General features: G+C 42.6%; 1 protein-coding gene across 1 annotated transcript in view; it reads left to right on the forward strand.

The window, feature by feature from the left end:
- Positions 1 to 1,973: 1,973 nt before the first annotated feature.
- Positions 1,974 to 20,185, forward strand: part of LOC120060255 (TOG array regulator of axonemal microtubules protein 1-like) — a 34,566-nt gene continuing 16,354 nt past the window's right edge. The window contains exons 1-8 of the mRNA XM_039009429.1: positions 1,974 to 3,906; positions 10,627 to 10,693; positions 16,231 to 16,356; positions 16,441 to 16,683; positions 16,778 to 17,079; positions 17,440 to 17,669; positions 17,884 to 17,984; positions 18,084 to 18,254. Of these exons, the coding sequence (XP_038865357.1) occupies positions 2,869 to 3,906; positions 10,627 to 10,693; positions 16,231 to 16,356; positions 16,441 to 16,683; positions 16,778 to 17,079; positions 17,440 to 17,669; positions 17,884 to 17,984; positions 18,084 to 18,254 (2,278 nt within the window). The 5' untranslated portion in view covers positions 1,974 to 2,868. The remainder of the gene's footprint in view (positions 3,907 to 10,626; positions 10,694 to 16,230; positions 16,357 to 16,440; positions 16,684 to 16,777; positions 17,080 to 17,439; positions 17,670 to 17,883; positions 17,985 to 18,083; positions 18,255 to 20,185) is intronic.

A 20,185-nucleotide genomic window follows, 5' to 3' on the forward strand; every position in this document is an offset into this window, starting at 1 on the left:
CAGTCAAAAGTTTGGACACACCTACTCATTCCAGGGTGTTTCTTTATTTGAACTATTTTCTACATTGTAGAATAATAGTGAAGACATCAAAACTATGAAATAACACATATTAAATCATGTAGTAACCAAAAAAGTGTTAAACAAATCAAAATATATTTTATACTTGAGATTCTTCAAAGTAGCCACCCTTTGCCTTCATGACATATTTGCACACGCTTGGCATTCTCTCAACCAGTAGTCACCTGGAATTAATTTCAATTAACAGGTGTGCCTTCTTAAAAGTTCATTTGTGGAATTTCTTTCCTTCTTAATGCGTTTGAGCCAATCCGTGTTGTGACGAGGTAGGGGTGGTGTATTTTTATTTTATTTTTATTTAACCTTTATTTAACTAGGCAAGTCAGTTAAGAACAAATTCATATTTACAATGACGGCCTACAATGATGGTATACAGAAGATAGCCCTATTTGGTAAAATACCAAGTCCATATTATGGCAAGAACAGCTCAAATAAGCAAAGAGAAACGACAATCCATCATTACTTTAAGACATGAAGGTCAGTCAATGCAGAACATTTCAAGAACTTTGAAAGTTTCTTCAAGTGCAGTCGCAAAAACCATCAAGCACTACAATGAAACTGGCTCTCGTGAGGAGTGCCACAGGAAAAGAAGACCCAGAGTTACCTCTGCTACAGAGAATAAGTTAATTAGAGTTACCAGCCTCAGAAATTGCCGCCCAAATAAATGCTTCACAAAGTTCAAGTAACAGACACAACTCAACATCAACTATTCAGAGGAGATTGCGTGAATCAGGCCGTCATGGTCGAATTGCTGCAAATAAACCACTACTAAAGTACACCAATAATAAGAAGAGACTTGCTTGGGCCAAGAAACAAGAGCAATGGACATTAGACCAGTAGAAATTTGTCCTTTGGTCTGATGAGTCCAAATGTAAGATTTTTGGTTCCAACCGCCGTGCCTTTGTGAGACGCAGAGTAGGTGAACGAATGATCTCTACATGTGTGGTTCCCACCATGAAGCATGGAGGAGGAGGTGTGATGGTGCTCTGCTGGTGACACTGTCAGTGATTTATTTAGAATTCAAGGCATACATAACCAGCATGGCTACCACAGCATTCTGCAGTGATACACCATCCCATCTGGTTTGCGCTTATTTGGACTATCATTTGTTTTTCAACAGGACAATGACCCAACACACCTCCAGGCTGTGTAAGGGCTATTTGACCAAGAAGGAGAGTGATGGAGTGCTGCATCAGATGACCTAGCCTCCACAATCACCCGACCTCAACCCAATTCAGATGGTTTGGGATGAGTTGGACCGCAGAGTGAAGGAAAAGCAGCCAACAAGTTCTCAGCATATGTGGGAATTCCTGCAAGACTGTTGGAAAAGCATTCCAGCTGAAGCTGGTTGAGAGAATGCCAAGAGTGTGCAAAGCTGTCATCAAGGCAAAGGGTGGCTACTTCGAAGGATCTCAAATATAAAATATATGATTTGTTTAACACTTTTTTTGGTTATTACATGATTCCATATGTGTTATTTCATAGTTTTGATGTCTTCACTATTATTCTACAATGTAAAAATAGTACAAATAAAGAAAAACCCTTGAATGAGTAGGTGTGTCCAAACTTTTGACTGGTACTGTATATCGTGATTCGCCCATAAGCAAAATAAATAATAATTGAGATGATTTTTACGTTATATCGCCCAGCTCTAGTATACCAGAAGGTACTAAAAGTAGTGGAGGTACTAGTTTCGATGTCTTCACTATTATTCTACAATGTAGAAAATAGTAAAAATAAAGAAACCCTGGAATGGAATACATCAAATTCCATCTGATTCTCAACCTACCACTCGCGTCACCATGGAAGCGGTCCGTTTGTGTCATGTCGTATTCGCCATTTTGATGCTTCTTGGCGTGGGCTACGGCGATGAATGTCGCTACTACAGCGCAGCTAGCTAGATTAGCTACAAACATTCAACATAGACTCTCATACAGTTACAAGGGGATTTCTATGAGTATTATTAATCGGACATTTAACCGAGGAGGTCATGAAGATTTGGGAAACGTTTTCGTACCCCGGACGTCAAATTTGAACGAATAATCGGAATGCGAAGTCATAATTTGTCTGTTTTCTAACTTCGCCAGTTAACGTTAAGTAGTTAGCCAAGCTAGCCACCACCAGGTTGCTACTCAGCCGCAAACATTGAAGACGTAGCTAAACGCTATCTATGATATTGAATTATATGGAAAACATCAATCAGAAGAGGTACTGGCAGCGACGTCGCCCTGACACTCCATTTCTGAACAATGAATGATGTTAGAAGCAATGGAAACATCTAGTGGGCTACCTAGTTACCAATGCAGTTAGCTGAAATACAACAGGGGCTTTCAAATATAACATTCCACTGTGCTTTTTTTTCGTCGTGGCTATGTAGGGAAAGCACACCAACCTACAAGTGGTTTTATTTTCACTCAACGTTGCTTTCACTGTTCACGTTCCAGTTGTCTCGTAGAACAAAACAAAGAACATTTATTCATAAGAAGCTGCAAATATGAAGTATTTTAATGTAATGCATTGATTATGCTTGGACATGTTCAAATGTCTTTCCCAATACCAGCTGCCTACAGGTGTAAAACGTATTGTTGAACTGACTATTACCATATAAAGACATATCTGAGTGCAATTTTACTGGACGGCAACCACAGTATTGCCACTCTGAAATACAGCATCGAAGAGGCTAAATCTACCCACCAAGATGACGATTCAAAGTAAAGGACAATATTGCTGTCCTCACAGAAATGTGAATGCTTCTTTAGATTTTCCCCTTTGACCACATCCAAAGGACCATCAATGATGATTTTTGGATTGATACCCCAAGAGTTACACGAAAAGCTCCTAGACCTCAAAAACTACCAAAATCGAACAAATGGTGTGGAACAGCTGAAAAATATCCTCTTTGGATTGGACTTGAAGCCAGTCCCCTCAGACAGTATTGTGGAGTTTATCAATTTTCTCCGCAGACTTCTAGATGACAGCAACTTCAAAGTCTTGTACGGCACTTTACAGGTGATAAACCTACTCATTCAGAAATTGGATTACAATGTAGACAAATATTTTAAACAATTAGCGTGTGTGGCTCTGAAAACCCTTGGGGACACCCGCGCTGTCACCAGGAATGAGTATATGAATGTGTTCAGGCAGTTGACTAGAATTGTAGGGCCACAGAAAGTGTTGGACCTTGTCATTGGACACCTGAGACACAAGAACTCCCGGGTCAGAGAGGATGTCATCAACATCATCACAGCAGCTATGCTCACCCACCCCAGGAAGGACTTCAACATCCCCAGCCTCTGCTTTGAAGTTGCCCCATACCTGGCAGACAGCAAGAAGAAGGTTCGCCATGCAGCCCTAGAACTATTTGCTGTTTTTGACCATTGCCTTGACACAGGGAAAAAACAGCCCCTAATGAAGGCTGTAGACAGAGTTGAGCTCAATGGGGATGAGGAGGGTCTTATGGCAGCTGTGCAAGCAAGAAGAGCCAGGCACATACTTCCCAGACTGTCCTCAGATGGAATGGTGGAGTATGCCCTTGTAATCCCTAAACCAGGACAACGATGCTCACCTCAGTTTGGGTCGGGAGCTGACCTGGAGTGGGTGCTCAATGGTGGGCGGATCAGCAGTGCCAGGAACATCAGGACAGAACCAGACTCTGACAGGCTGTATCATGGTTATGGAAGCTTGGGCTCCCTCGTTGATGACCTTCCACTGCAGAGGAGAATTGTCAGTGCAGGCAAAGGGAAGAACAAACTGCCCTGGGAGAGGTCAAGCCTCCCTTCCACAGTGAACACCCAGCCACGCAGTGCTCCTAAGGGGAAATCCTCTGATCAGGTTGGTCATCGATGACGACAAGGTTACATCAAGCAAAAGTATGATGACGACACTGGTCTATCTAGCTGTTTTGATTTAGCAAAGTCCCATTAGAGAAGGAAATATCAAGACATCCTCTCTAGGCTATATAGGTATAATAATCTTATTTCCATAGAGACACCATAATTCCATTGAATACGGTGCAAATAGAATGAGGTTTGCGACCACTCAAAGTACAAATCTATCAAATATTAGTTTTCAGGAACCTGATGAAAACAACCCCAAGCATGTCTACACTGAATCAATAATACGCTGTATACTACATCAGTATACAACACGCAGTATACTAGATACTGACAAATGCTTGTGTTAGGACTATATGGAGTTGTACGTGCAAAAATCCAGGACACAATTTATATTAATTGGCTCACTGCATACTGTGAAAATGGTAGGCCTAATGTATACTGAACAAAAATATAAACGCAACATGCAATAATTTCAAAGATTTTACTGAGTTACAATTAATTTGAGAATCAGTCAATTTAAATAAATTCATTAGGCCCTAATCTATGGATTTCACATTATTGGAAATACAGACATGCATCTGTTAGTCACAGATACCTTAAAAAAAATAATAATAATTGTCATCACAATGGGCCTCAGGATCTCGTCACGGTAGTTCTGTGCATTCAAATTGCCATTGAAAATGTAATTATTTTCTTTGTCTGTAGCTTAAGCCCATACCATAACCGCACCGCCACCATGGGGCACTCTGTTCACAATGTTGACATCAGCAAACCGCTCGCCCACATGATGCCATACACGTGGTCTGCAGTTGTGAGGCTGGTTGAACATACTGCCAAATTCTCTAAAATGACATTGGAGGTGGCTTATGGTAGAGCAATGAATGTTCAATTCCCTGGCAACAGCTCTGGTGGACATTCCTGCAGTCAGCATGCCAATTGCACCCTCCCCCAAAACATGAGACATCTGTAGCATTGTGTTGTGTGACAAAACTGCACATTTTAGTGGCCTTTTATTGTCCCCAGCACAAGGTGCACCTGTGTAATGATCATGCTATTTAAACAGCTTCTTGATATGCCACACCTGTCAGGTGGATGGATTATCTTGACAAAGGATACAATTCTCACGAACAGGGATATAAACAAATTTGTCCCCAAAATTTGAGAGAAATAATATTTGTGTGCATAACGAACATTTCTGGGATCTTTTATTTCAGCTCATGAAACATGGGACCAGCACTTAACTGTTGTGTTTTATGTTTTTGTTCAGTGTAGTTATGTATGCAGAGATGATGCAAATGATTCCCTTTAGGTGACATTGATTGGCATTTAATGGAGGAATTATTGACTCAGCAATCAAAGTTCACATGTTTAATGGTATAAAGGGCTTCTAAAAATATTAATACAGATCCAATGGAATAAGTTGCCTTTCAATCAGTCACTGATTGACTGTGCTCTTGGAGTAGCATCTTTCCTATTGACTTCACCGTCCACCTCAGGTGCTGTGTTTTAGTTGATTTGTTTGTCTCCACAATCAAAGTCCTAGTGCACTGATTGCAAAGGGCCTGAAAAGGACTGTCACCTGTCTGCAAGGGCTGCTAGTTTGTTTGTTTTGTTGCCATGACAATAATTTGGTGCGCAGTCAGTTGCCTTGTGGCCAATTAGGAGGAGAGAGATGACAGCTACCATGTCAGTGTTTATCAATCAACTTAGTCTAAATTTGAGATAAGAAAAGGGGGGGTTCTACCATATTCTGAAGGCAAGCAAACTATTTGTTTGATGCCTGATGTGACATTGAACATAAGGCTATTCATGTGTTTGTCATTTCAGAGATGCATTCTCAGGCATTTCAAGTTGTGGTCAGTCATGGAAAATCAAATAATTTTATTGATCGCATACACATATTTAGCAGATGTTATTGCGAACAATGTTCCCTCAAAAAAAAATCAGGCACTGAGGAAATTTCAGGTTTGCTGAGCACAAACTAGAACATTGTGAAAATTCTGTGCATCTACCGGGGCGCGTTCACTGTGAATACTGAGGCTGTACCCACTTTAAGTTAAAGTTTTAACAGTGGCCAGGTAGGCTTCTGTGGCTATTTGATCATAATGTAGGCCTACCAGGGTGGCCTACCATCAAAAACAATGGAGAAAAATGCATCCCATAACATTTTTAAATTGAAATAGCTGTTCTGTCAGTAGCAGCAAATGTGTGGTGTTCAATGTAGGCCTACATTCCATGAGACCTTTGAAAAAACATACAGGGCTTGACATTAACCTGTTTATCCACTTGTCCTTCATACAAGTACGTGACTAAAAATGTTGTTTGATGTAAGAAACCACTTTACAAAATAAAATGTATTATTCCCATACCATTATTAGAGAAACAGACAAATTATGCTATCCTCTGCCTATTGGCTACTTAGCTTATTCAAAACCGTCTCAAAATACAACACTGCTCCTTTAAGATATAAAAAAAACTCTTTACCTGACTCTCTTTTCAAAGATGGCTAGAAATGCACACATTTTGTGCTCTTATAGGAAGCAACCACTCACCCAATGTTGACTAGAAATGAGCGATAACTGGGCTAATAACTTATTAACTAGCAAAGAATATGAACAAATGTGCACAGGTGTCTACATGCAGCACTTGCTTTGATATCAAAACAAGTGCATCAACTCGCGACCGCTCATGCTATGAACACAGTCCAGTTCAAAGTGAATAGCACAGATCCGTATATGGCAATTACTATTTGTATATGGGCCTACTGCAGCTCTGATTGGTTAATGGCGCACAGGTCTGTGTAGAGTACGAGCCTGAGTATTGACTGTCAATGCAATAGAATCCTACTCCAATGCGCTTTGCCTACAGGAAAATCTCTTGCACAGTTTTGCATACTAAGTCTTGCATAGTTTGTTTTGTTTCGGTATGTTACATTGAAAGTGGCTAATATTGCGTTGATTCAAGCACATTTCCTGCAGTAGAGCGAAACATTGATAGTGTTGACTGAAGTGGAAATCTCTGGAAAGTTGAGTGAAGTTCAACCTTGTGCTTCTCTGCGCGGGCTGAAATTTCTTTTGCATGGCAGTTTGAGGGGAGCTGCACACCAGCGCAGCTTACAGGGAACATTGATTGTGGGTGAAACGAAATGCTTGTGTTGCTAGCTCCAACAGTGCAGTAATATCTAACAATACACACATCTAAAAAAGTTGAATGGAATTAAGAAATATATACAGTGGGGAGAACAAGTATTTGATACACTGCCGATTTTGCAGGTTTTCCTACTTACAAAGCATGTAGAGGTCTGTCATTTTATCATAGGTACACTTCAACTGTGAGACGGAATCTAAAACAGAAATCCAGAAAATCACATTGTATGATTTGTAAGTAAATAATTTGCATTTTATTGCATGACATAAGTATTTGATCACCTACCAACCAGTAAGAATTCCGGCTCTCACAGACCTGTTAGTTTTTCTTTAAGAAGCCCTCCTGTTCTCCACTCATTACCTGTATTAACTGCACCTGTTTGAACTTGTTACCTGTATAAAAGACACCTGTCCACACACTCAATCAAACAGACTCCAACCTCTCCACAATGGCCAAGACCAGAGAGCTGTGTAAGGACATCAGGGATAAAATTGTAGACCTGCACAAGGCTGGGATGGGCTACAGGACAATAGGCAAGCAGCTTGGTGAGAAGGCAACAACTGTTGGCGCAATTATTAGAAAATGGAAGAAGTTCAAGATGACGGTCAATCACCCTCGGTCTGGGGCTCCATGCAAGATCTCACCTCGTGGGGCATCAATGATCATGAGGAAGGTGAGGGATCAGCCCAGAACTACACGGCAGGACCTGGTCAATGACCTGAAGAGAGCTGGGACCACAGTCTCAAAGAAAACCATTAGTAACACACTACGCTGTCATGGATTAAAATCCTGCAGCGCACGCAAGGTCCCCCTGCTCAAGCCAGCGCATGTCCAGGCCCGTTTGCCAATGACCATCTGGATGATCCAGAGGAGGAATGGGAGAAGGTCATGTGGTCTGATGAGACAAAAATAGAGCTTTTTGGTCTAAACTCCACTTGCCGTGTTTGGAGGAAGAAGAAGGATGAGTACAACCCCAAGAACACCATCCCAACCGTGAAGCATGGAGGTGGAAACATCATTCTTTGGGGATGCTTTTCTGCAAAGGGGACAGGACGACTGCACCGTATTGAGGGGAGGATGGATGGGGCCATGTATCGCGAGATCTTGGCCAACAACCTCCTTCCCTCAGTAAGAGCATTGAAGATGGGTCGTGGCTGGATCTTCCAGCATGACAACGACCCGAAACACACAGCCAGGGCAACTAAGGAGTGGCTCCGTAAGAAGCATCTCAAGGTCCTGGAGTGGCCTAGCCAGTCTCCAGACTTGAACCCAATAGAAAATCTTTGGAGGGAGCTGAAAGTCCGTATTGCCCAGCGACAGCCCCGAAACCTGAAGGATCTGGAGAAGGTCTGTATGGAGGAGTGGTCCAAAATCCCTGCTGCAGTGTGTGCAAACCTGGTCAAGAACTACCTTGAAACGTATGATCTCTGTAATTGCAAACAAAGGTTTCTGTACCAAATATTAAGTTCTGCTTTTCTGATGTATCAAATACTTATGTCATGCAATAAAATGCAAATGAATTACTTAAAAATCATACAATGTGATTTTCTGGACCGCTGTGCCACTTTTGTTTTAGATTCCGTCTCTCACAGTTGAAGTGTACCTATGATAAAAAATTACAGACCTCTACATGCATTGTAAGTAGGAAAACCTGCAAATTCGGCAGTGTATCAAATACTTGTTCTCCCCACTGTATATATTTTTTTTAACTAGGTAAGTCAGTCAATAACAAATTCTCATTTACAATGACGGCCTACACCGGCCAAACCTGTACGACGCTGGGCCAAATGTGCACCGCCCTATGGGACTCCCAATCACGACCGATTGTGATACAACCTGGATTCGAACCAGGGAGTCTGTAGTGATGCCTCTAGCACTGAGATGCAGTGCCTTAGACCGCTGTGCCACTCATGAGCCCGAAATATTAGGATGAGTAATGTCGGAGTCCGTTGTATAAAATATATGTGTGTGTGAGTGATGGGATGTATAGACATGGATAGAATGTGTAGTATATCTGAAGAATACGTAGGATAATAATATAGGCCTACTGTATGTCGATAGAGGGTGTGGATACATATCTATTGCATGATCCACATTAGACAGAAAAGGTGAGACTACAGATTTGACTGCTTGGGGGAGACAAGTACCTAATATTACAGGGCACCTGTTCCTCGATGAGTGATAATCCAAAGAGCTTTATCTATGTAGCTGGGGGGGAACCCCAGGCTACAATGGGTTTACTCCAAGATCCTCTCATCAGGGAAGTCAATTTGCTAATCTGCTCGTTTCACTGTGTCAGTGTCAGACAGTGGCATAGGTTCGTAGTGGGGAAACACTGGCCATCTTCCCTGTTTCGCATAATAGAGAGTAGCCTACTTAGACTACTGAACTGTAGTTGCAAAGATGCAACAAAAGTATAGGCAATGCGCTCGGATGAAGATCTGCGGGGGAGAAATCCCAGCACTGTCACAGAGACTGGTGGGGATAACAGATTAAAGGTCTGGTTTCACCCCCCACACGACGCTGACTGTAGACTAGGTGGGAGGGGCTGGCTGGCATATTTTATTAATCTCTTCATTCACGTGACTATGTCATGTGGATTGCAGAAACAATCGCTGATGTCTGTCTCAGCGGTCTTGATGTTGTAATGAAACGTGAACTTGAAGTTAAAAAACAACTCGATTGAATGATGTTTTTAAACGTATTAATTTCTATGATTTTGAAAGTGAAACCCCTCTCACAGATGATCTCCTTCCCTTGGAGCAGTTTGCCACCAAAATGTCTTGGAAAGAATACACTGCAACAAGTTTCAGTGAGCATTCAGGTACTATCAAAGGCAAAGCATTGTAATTTGCAAGAATGACCTTCATTGATCACAATAGTTGAAAACTAGAGCTACTTGTTCAGAGGCATTTTGTTTGCTCTGTGCCCCAAAGTAATTTTGGAGCCTTCCAGTGAAACCTTATGTTTACAGTAGTCCCCATCTCCCAGCAACATCTTTGCCACACAACACACTTGTATTCAGAGAGGGTTTGAAACTTAATTCGCAATGCATGTGAAGATCATAGGGCCCGATGCAACTGTGGAACATCAACCACTTACGTCCCTAATGTTGATTAAGATCCCAGTGGGTTTGTCTGAAGGCAACGTGAGTTGCTTTTAATCAGATAGCCGTGAGATGGATCTCAACACCCTGTCTGAGGGAAGCTTTGGTGTTTGAGGTGAAAACTGCTCCACTCTCCTTACCTCAGAGATCTATTTTACTGTGAGGCTTACAAATGTGCCATGGCAACACCTTTAAAAGTTAAATAAGAGTGGTACATGTCATTGCCGTAGACAGACGCCAATTTGAGCTTGTTTCTATACACTGACAGTCCCAGAGCACACAGTTACTTTGAGCTAAACATTGCTTTGTTGAGACCAATGGATGAAATTACAGTTGATCCATGGTAGGCTCTCTATGTTTTCAAATAATCGTTTATGTTTGACATGTGAACTTGACCCAGTATTGTAGCTCTCAGTGATGGATAATTGTCACCATTGTTACCCCTTGATTTTATCTCCTCAGGTCATCAGTGAAGACTGCCTGTCCCATTCCCGGAAGCTGAGTCCGGAGACATATGTCCCCAGTTTCGGTAAGTGCCCACTTCTGTCTCTTGCATGCATCAAGAGCTACCGCACAAGCTGACGAGATGCAGTTCAGTTGCTGTCAGTGCCGAAGTTAGCCAGGCTATAGATTAAACCAGTTTTGAATAGGATTATCACACAGAGTCAATGGATCCACACCATTGCACGCCATTCAGAGCACTGACATGACTGAGTAGAAAGAAGAGTGCCATGCAGGTCTCGCGCAACAAGGATTAAACAAATTCATAGCCGTTGGTTATTGCTGTACATTATAGAGAAATAATGCCCACTAGAACTCCTTTTAAGCCAATCAGAAACTAGTATTTAACAATGCCATGGTGTAATTGCCTATATTTTGCTGCCATTGTTGGGAAGACATTGAGTACACAAGACAAGTACCAAGCAAGGCCAGTATTGTCACGATCGTCTTGATAAGAGAGAGAGGACCAAGGCGCAGCGCGTGAAAAATACATCTTCTTTTAATGAAGGAAAAAACAAACACTTACAAAATGAACAAAACAAACGTGAAGCTAAACCGAACTAAGTACACACATGCAACATAGACAATTACCCACAAACACATGATGCCCATGGCTGCCTTAAATATGGCTCCCAATCAGAGACAAATGAAAGACATCTGTCTCTGATTGAGAACCACTCAGGCAACCATAGACATACCTAGAAACATTCACTGAACACAAACCCATACACTAAACCCAACACCCCTTTTACCATATAACCACCCAAGACGAGACAAAACACAAACATTCCCCATGTCACACCCTGACCTAACTAAAATAAATAATGAAAACAAAGATAACTAAGGCCAGGGTGTGACAAGTATGGACATTAGCATGCTTCACCCTTGAAATCCTTACCACTGTTGTGCTCTCCATCTTGAACCGGTGTAAAAATGTCTCTACAAGAATGCATCGGTAGATGGAGAGTTGTGTAATGTATTGTGACAATATATGGAGGTGTCCTTGAAGTGAGGGGGTGGTGCTTTCTCTAAACATGGTTGATGTGGGAGTCAGTCAGTCACTCCTCTTCATGTTCCTGCTGTTTAGCGCCAATGCCGTTCGTAGGCATTCAATAAATAGACACTTAATATGAGGCATGGAGGCTGGCATTGAGAATGAGTTGTTGAGAATGCAATAAGTTAGTACTAAACCTTGATCTGGTTCTCACTATGAAAACAGTGTGATCAAATACATTAATTTTGTGTTCTCTGTTGACAAAGGAGATTATATGAGGTATTGATTTTTAGGTAGGAAGGCCAGTAATGACTAAAGTTGATGAAAGCAATAGTTAGCTTCAGTGATTTATCAGAGTTCCTCCACTTTGCAGTCACAGTTGGTTTGTGATCACGGCTACCACCCTGTCAGAGGCTTCCTTCCCATTGCAGTCAACTAGCCCATGGTTGAATTGGCTCACTCTGAAAAGACCCAGTCAGACAGCCAGAGTGGTCAGGAGAAAAGCTCTCAAAGGAAGGAAAGGACCAGACTAGGTGGGGAAGCCAATAGAGATTATACAGCAGATACTGTGTCATAAACATGGTATCATCTCAAGCGGGAATGCTAGCGATAGTACTTAGGTATTCAATTGCCAGGGTATTTTTGTGCAACTTGACCTCCCGTCAAGATACCTTACAGCAGGGGTGTCAAACTCATTCCACGGAGGGCCTAGTGTCTGCAGGTTTTTGGTTTTTCCTTTCAATAAAGCCCTAGACAACCAGGTGTGGGGAGTTCCTAACTAATTAGTGATGTTAATTCATCAATCAAGTACAAGGGAGGAGCGAAAACCCGCAGACACTCGGCCCCCCGTGGAATGAGTTTGACACCTGTGCCTTACAGTGAAGCAGCCTAGTAGTGACAGGAGAATATGATGCATGCCACACTCCTGATGTGGTTTGTATGGTTGGTTGGTTGATTTGGACATAATAAGTATTGTTCTGTTATAGGACTTAGAAACTAGTACCTCCACTACTTTTAGTACCTTCTGGTATACTAGAGCTGGGCGATATGCCCTAAAAATCATCTCAATTATTATTTTTTTTGCTTATGGGCGAATCACGATATACAGTACCAGCCAAAAGTTTAGACACCTACTCATTCAAGGGTTTTTCTTTATTTGTACTATTTTCTACATTGTAGAATAATAGTGAATACATCAAAACTATGAAATAACACATGGAATCAAGTAGTAACCAAAAAAAAGTGTTAAATCAAAATATATTTATATTTGAGATTCTTTAAAGTAGCCACCCTTTGCCTTGATGACAGCTTTGCACACTCCATTTGAACAGCATGCTAGTCTGTCCACTTTGTTCAGATGTTGAAATCAAGTAAACTTACTTATTTCTCAGAATGAGAACGAATTGCCAAGTCCTTATACACTGAGTGTACAAAACATTATGAACTCCTGCTTTTTCAGTGACAGACTGACCAGGTGAATCCAGGTGAAAGCTAGGATCCCTTATTGTTGTCACTTGTTAAATCCATTCCAATTAGTGTAGATGAAGGGGAGGGGACAGGTTAAAGAAGAATTTTTAAGCTTTGAGACATTTGAGACATGGATTGTGTATGTTAACCCTAACCCTTAGCAAGACTGCTGTGTTTTTCATGGTCAACAGTTTCCCGTATGTATCAAGAATGGTCCACCACTCAAAGGACATCCAGCCAACTTGGCACAAATGTGGGAAGCATTGGAGTCAACATGGGCCAGCATCCCTGCGCAACTCAATATTAGGAAGGTGTTCTTAATGTTTTGTACACTCAGTGTATAATTGTTTTATGCTTATTGCACATTTATAAACAGACTAGACAGCTAGTATAACAGTCTGGCTAAAATGCTGGCTTAATTCTGCACGTGACAAACTGAGCATTCATTTTCCAGAATCAATGTTCACTGATACTCCTGTTTTAGTAGCGTCTACTCTGCACACACTTTGAGGAGTTGATACATAAAAAGGGTATCGTTGGAAAGGTTAACTACTCTTCTATTACAGTAAAATAATGTCTCAATGTCTGTTGGTGTCCAAATTACCGATTCTGTTGGAACAAACCTCAAATGCAATTAGTGTGCAAATCTGTCATCAAGGCAAAGGGTTGCTACTTTGAAGAATCTCAAATATAAAATATATTTTGATTTGTTTACACATGTTTGGTTACTACATGATTTCATATGTGTTATTTCATAAACTCAGCGAAAAAAGAAACATCCCTTTTTCAGGACCCTGTCTTTCAAAGATCATTCGTAAAAATCGTAATAACTTCACAGATCTTCATTGTAAAGGGAAACACTGTTTCCCATGCTTGTTCAATGAACCATAAACAATTAATGAACATGCACCTGTGGAACGGTCGTTAAGACACTAACAGCTTACAGACAGTAGGCAATTAAGGTCACAGTTATGAAAACTTAGGACACTAAAGAGGCCTTTCTACTGACTGAAAAACACCAAGAGAAAGATGCCCAGGGTCCCTGCTCGTCTGCGTGAATGTGCCTTAGGCATGCTGCAAGGGGGCATGAGGACTGCAGATGTGGCCAGGGCAATAAATTGCAATGTTTGTACTGTGAGACGCCTAAGACAGCGCTACAGGGAGACAGGACGGACAGCTGATCGTCCTTGCAATGGCAGACCACGTGTAACAACACCTGCACAGGATCGGTACATCCGAACATCACACCTGCAGGACAGGTACAGGATGGCAACAACAACTGCCCGAGTTACACCAGGAACGCACAATCCCTCCATCAGTGCTCAGACTGTCTGCAATAGGCTGAGAGAGGCTGGACTGAGGGCTTGTAGGCCTGTTGTAAGGCAGGTCCTCACCAGACATCACCGGCAACAACATCGCCTATGGGAACAAACCTACCGTTGCTGGACCAGACAGGACTGGCAAAAAGTGCTCTTCACTGACGAGACGCGGTTTTGTCTCACCAGGGGTGATGGTCGGATTCGCGTTTATCGTTGAAGGAATGAGCGTTACACCGAGGCCTGTACTCTAGAGCGGGATCGATTTGGAGGTGAAGGGTCCGTCATGGTCTGGGGCGGTGTGTCACAGCATCATCGGACTGAGCTTGTTGTCATTGCAAGCAATCTCAACGCTGTGCGTTACAGGGAAGACATCCTCCTCCCTCATGTGGTACCCTTCCTGCAGGCTCATCCTGACATGACCCTCCAGCATGACAATGCCACCAGCCATACTGCTCGTTCTGTGCGTGATTTCCTGCAAGACATGAATGTCAATGTTCTGCCATGGCTAGCGAAGAGCCCGGATCTCAATCCCATTGTGCACATCTGGGACCTGTTGGATCGGAGGGTAGGGCCATTCCCCCCAGAAATGTCCGGGAACTTGTAGGTGCCTTGGTGGAAGAGTGGGGTAACATCTCACAGCAAGAACTAGCAAATATGGTGCAGTCCATGAGGAGATGCACTGCAGTACTTAATGCAGCTGGTGGCCACACCAGATACTGACTGTTACTTTTGATTTGGACCCCCCCTTTGTTCAGGGACACATTATTCCATTTCTGTTAGTCACATGTCTGTGGAACTTGTTCAGTTTATGTCTCAGTTGTTGAATCTTGTTATGTTCATACAAATATTTACACATGTTAAGTTTGCTGAAAAAACGCAGTTGACAGTGAGAGGACGTTTCTTTTTTTGCTGAGTTTAGTGTTGATGTCTTCACTATTGTTCTACAATGTAGAAAATAGTAAAAAAAATAAAGAAAAACCCTGGAATGAGTAGGTGTGTCCAAACTTTTGACTGGTACTGTATTGCCCATCCGTACTGTATACCTATGTAATCTAACACAATGCTGAATGTAGTAATCTAAGTGAACACTATTGAATCAGGTGCATTGGGAATTTGAAATTAGTCCAAAATATTGTACAAGACTTTGCTAAAGTAGCCTACAAATAATGTAAAATGATAATACAATATTTCTGCTGTATGTTTTTTTGCTAGTAAAGCATGCAGTGGAATACAAAAGTAAAACTTGTGTGAGTTAGTTATAATTGTTTCGGGGTCAGGAGTGTTTGTGACCCTCTTTGTAGCCACTGTTTACAAGATTAGCCTGTGCTTGCAGGCTTGACTGGACTTGGATATTTTTAAAGCAGGCTACAGAACATGCCAACAACTTTTACTGCACAGTATAAACAAACAGTGTCCGAACAAATGTCCCCCATCGCTGCTCTTTCATAAAATCTGTTTTCAAACATTACTGAACGAATGGGTTTGTCAATGGATGTTTTAACTAAGCTTTGGCTTAGCCAAAGGTATTCAACCTAGACAGAATAATTTATCAAGTGAAACAAACTAGGATCAGATTACATTCCCCATGCCAGGAACTGGGCTCACAAGCCAGCCTGACCCCAGCTTTAGCTTGGCCTCAATGAAGAGGACTCTATTGACCATATCACTTTGAAACTTAACATGAGTTGCTGAAGCAACCAGCAACCAGTCATCATATTGTATTGATAGACAATATATGATAGTTATGAGGTACAATACAGTAATAGCTTATTTGTTTTCCTCTAGGTTCTGCAGAGCCCCATAAAACCCTGTCCTCTAGGAGGGAATCCCTGGGACGCTTGAGAAGGAGTGGGAGCCTTGACTTAGACCCTGACATCTTTAAATCTACCAACTTCTCTGACGCAGAGGGAGGTGAGGAAGTCTTTACTCTCCTCAGTCTGTGCCTTCTACAGAACAGTTTCATTGAAAGGTAACTGAAGGATCTTTGTGTTGCAGTGGTACACAAGGCCCGTCTCCTCTCTGGGACCTCCGGCTTTGAGCACACCTTATCCAACCCCTCGGCCCAGGGCACCTTCCTACTGCCCTCCTACCCTCTGGCTACACTCCCCGGGGGCCTGCTGACCCCAACACTGTCCCACCGCTGCGCTGACTCCTCACTGTCAATGTCCAACACTTGGCCCAACAAGAGAGAGAGCAGCCCCCAAAGACGAGACCCCAGCCCCTGGAAAGACATATCAAGTATGGGTCTGGTGTCTACTGCATGTTGGGTAGATCTTGATAGTCATGTAATTTATTTGAGGCATGTTTTTGAGTGCTTTCTTTGTCCCCACAGGTGACTTCTCATCCAGCAGGTGTTCTCCACGGCCTCACCGTGCTTCTCTGGTGAGCTCCTCATCTGCCTCGTCTTTCCGACAGGCTCTGAGCAGGACGCGGACCGGGCTGCCTATCTCCCCATCCCCAGGCCTTCTCCTGCCAGAGCGGGGCTTGTCTCAGAATGGCCAGTGGTCTAGTCCTCTAGCTCCATCTCCATCCAGCCTGCAGGACCACCTGTCTGAGAGGGACCTTCACCTAGACCTAGATCACCTCAGCCTGCAGGACCAAGACCAGGAAGAGGACCCCTTGGACCGGCAGGAGGTCAGGATCAATGTTTTACACACAAGGCTCTGCTTAGTGAAGTCTCCAGATGGATTTAGCTAGGACACTGTCTTAAAGCTACCATCTTGCCATCGGGGTTTTATTCATATCTGTACTCAGAATAACTCAGTGCAGGAATATGGAATGTGGATAATGTTTCCCCTTCATTACTGCAGTGGTGGTGAAATGGGTCATATTTGGGACTAAGTATTCTTGATGTAATGTTAGTGCTGGGGGAATTGTACTTGACATCTAAATTGTCATGGATATAACACCCATGCATAAAATATTATCTGTATGCACAACACCCTCTTGCCTTGCTCTCAGGTTACTGATGAGCTAATGTGTTGTTGTTTTTAGATGTTGAACTCCCTGCGCTCTCTGCGCTGCAGCGCAGCTAAGAAGAAGGCCAAGGTGAGTCTGAGTGGCTCAGACCCTGACCCAGATAGCCCAGACTCAGCCATGAAACTGGAGCTGGCTCTGGACTCCCCCTCTCACAACTCCCCCACCGTCACCAGCCCAGCTAGCGAGAGCGGCCTCTCCAGCCTCTACTCACCCCCAAACACCCCCCTCAATGGCACCAAAACCAGGTACATTCCACAAGAGTCTTAGACCTAAGTAGACAACCAGTAGACAAAGTTGAACCATTTGGTTCAACTAAGTTGAACCAAATGAGATCCTGTTTCAAGAATTATCGTGGGCAAAGGGGCCATGCTATGATGGTCACACTTTCAAGTACACACACCCGAGGTATGATGGATCTGATATCCCTCCTGATGACTCACCTCTGACCTCTTTCAAAAGCCCTGGGAATTCTGCCTCCTCTTCAACAAAGCCTCACATTGCTAGAGTGTCTTCTGCTAAACTGAGATCTTCCGTCTCCATGGACTTCAGTGCCCTTCAAGGTACAGTGAGGATTCAACATGTAAAAGGATCTCTCTTGTTACTGGCTGAGTCGTTGTTTCTATTTAGCTCTAATGGTGTTTCTGTGTTTTCTCCACCAGGCTTTCCAGTCAGAGATAAAATCATACCTGAAGTGAGTGTGGTTGGTCAAAGAGTCACCTACTTGAACGGACCAATGGAAACTGAGGAAGAGGACAGGACTACAGAATACTCTCCACCCCCAAGTAGACTAGCCTGCCGCGAGCCAATCAGAGCCCTGAGGCCTGCCAAAGGTCAGTCACTGCAAGGAGGTCTGCTCCATTGAGGCATATCGCTGTCTAAAAACAGTGTATTTTCATTATGTTTGCAATATGTTGTTTGTCCAGTACTACACTGAACAAAAATATAAACAGAACATGTAAAGTGTTGATCCCATGTTTCATGAGCTGAAATAAAAGATCCCAGAAAGTTTCCATACGCACAAAAAGCTTATTTTGCTAACATTTTGTGCATACATTTGTTTACATCCCTGTTAGTGAGTATTTCTCCTTTGCCAAGATAATCCATCAACCTGACAGGTGTGGCATATCAAGAAGCTGATTAAACAGCATGATCATTACACAGGTGCACCTTGTGCTGGGGGAAATAAAAGGCCACTCTAAACTACATGTTTTCTCGTAAGTTTTGATTACAATACTGGGTGGGGTGAATATATTATATGACATAAATGATTTGTTGTTAACTAGTAAATAGTAGCCTACAGCAAAGTGTGTTTAAATCATTTCTAACTTGTTAACAATTTCTGCTAGTTAGTTTTTGCTACCATGTGGGTTTTAGCTTGCTTGAGCCTGCTAACTGAGGAGTGTTAATTCACTGTTTCCGTACATGTTTCATTTTAAAACATTTATCTTACAAAGGAGTTGTTTAATCTAACTGGTTAACTATTTATCTGTACATAGAATTGTTTTTGTTTTTTTTGTACTAATTTTTTTTCTAATCTTTAGAGGAAAATGCCACGGGCACTATCTGATGTGTGGAGACATTTCACTGCAGCTAATGTAGAAGAAAAATCTGTGTACATTTGCAGATACTGTGCCAAATCATATGTGAAGAATGCAACAAAGATGCAGAATCATCTGGCCAAGTGCATAAAGTTCCCTCAGTGCTCACAACAAGCAACCTCTGACAAAAGTCCCTCTACTTCTATTCGAGGTGAAAATTATGAATTAGACAACTTATCGATAGCAACAGCTCATGGTCCTCCTGGAATCAGAAGTTTTTTTGACTCAATGGAGTAACGTAATCAGAGAAATGCTGATAAATGTCTTGCTCGAGCTGTGTATGCAACTGCTTCACCTCTGATGCTCACAGGCAATATGTATTGGAAGAGATTTCTGAATGTTCTTCCCCCAGCATACACACCTCCAACCAGACATGATTTATCTACTCATTTGCTGGATGCAGAGTTCAAGTGAAGGTCAAGAAAATCATAGAGAAAGCAGACTGTATTACAATCATCTCTGATGGGTGGTCGAATGTTCGTGGGAAAGGAATAATTAACTACATCATCTCCACCCCTCAACCAGTATTCTACAAGAGCACAGACACAAGGGACAACAGACACACCGGTCTCTACATTGCAGATGAGCTGAAGGCAGTCATCAATGACCTTGGACCACAGAAGATATTTGCACTGGTGACAGACAATGCTGCGAACATGAAGGCTGCTTGGTCTAAAGTGGAGGAGTCCTACCCTCACATCACACCCATTGGCTGTGCTGCTCATGCACTGAATCTGTTCCTCAAGGACATCATGGCACTGAAAACAATGGATACACTCTACAAGAGAGGCAAGGAAATGGTTAGGTATGTGAAGGGTCATCAAGTTATAGCAGCAATCTACCTCACCAAGCAAAGTGAGAAGAATAAGAGCACCGCATTGAAGCTTCACCCGTTTGGGTGGTGTTGTCATCATGTTTGACAGTCTCCTGGAGGGGAAGGAGTCTCTCCAAGAAATGGCCATATCACAGTCTGCCGATATGGCCAGCCCCATCAAGAGGATCCTCTTGGATTATGTATTTTGGGCGAGAGTGGTAAGCAGCCTGAAACTCCTGAAACCTATAGCAGTAGCCATTGCACGGATTGAGGGAGACAATGCCATCCTGTCTGGTGTTCAGACTCTGCTTGCAGATACAAGAGAAGAAATCCATACTGCCCTGCCCAC

The sequence above is a fragment of the Salvelinus namaycush genome, chromosome 15 (genome assembly GCF_016432855.1).
Source record: "Salvelinus namaycush isolate Seneca chromosome 15, SaNama_1.0, whole genome shotgun sequence".
Lineage (NCBI taxonomy): Eukaryota > Metazoa > Chordata > Actinopteri > Salmoniformes > Salmonidae > Salvelinus > Salvelinus namaycush.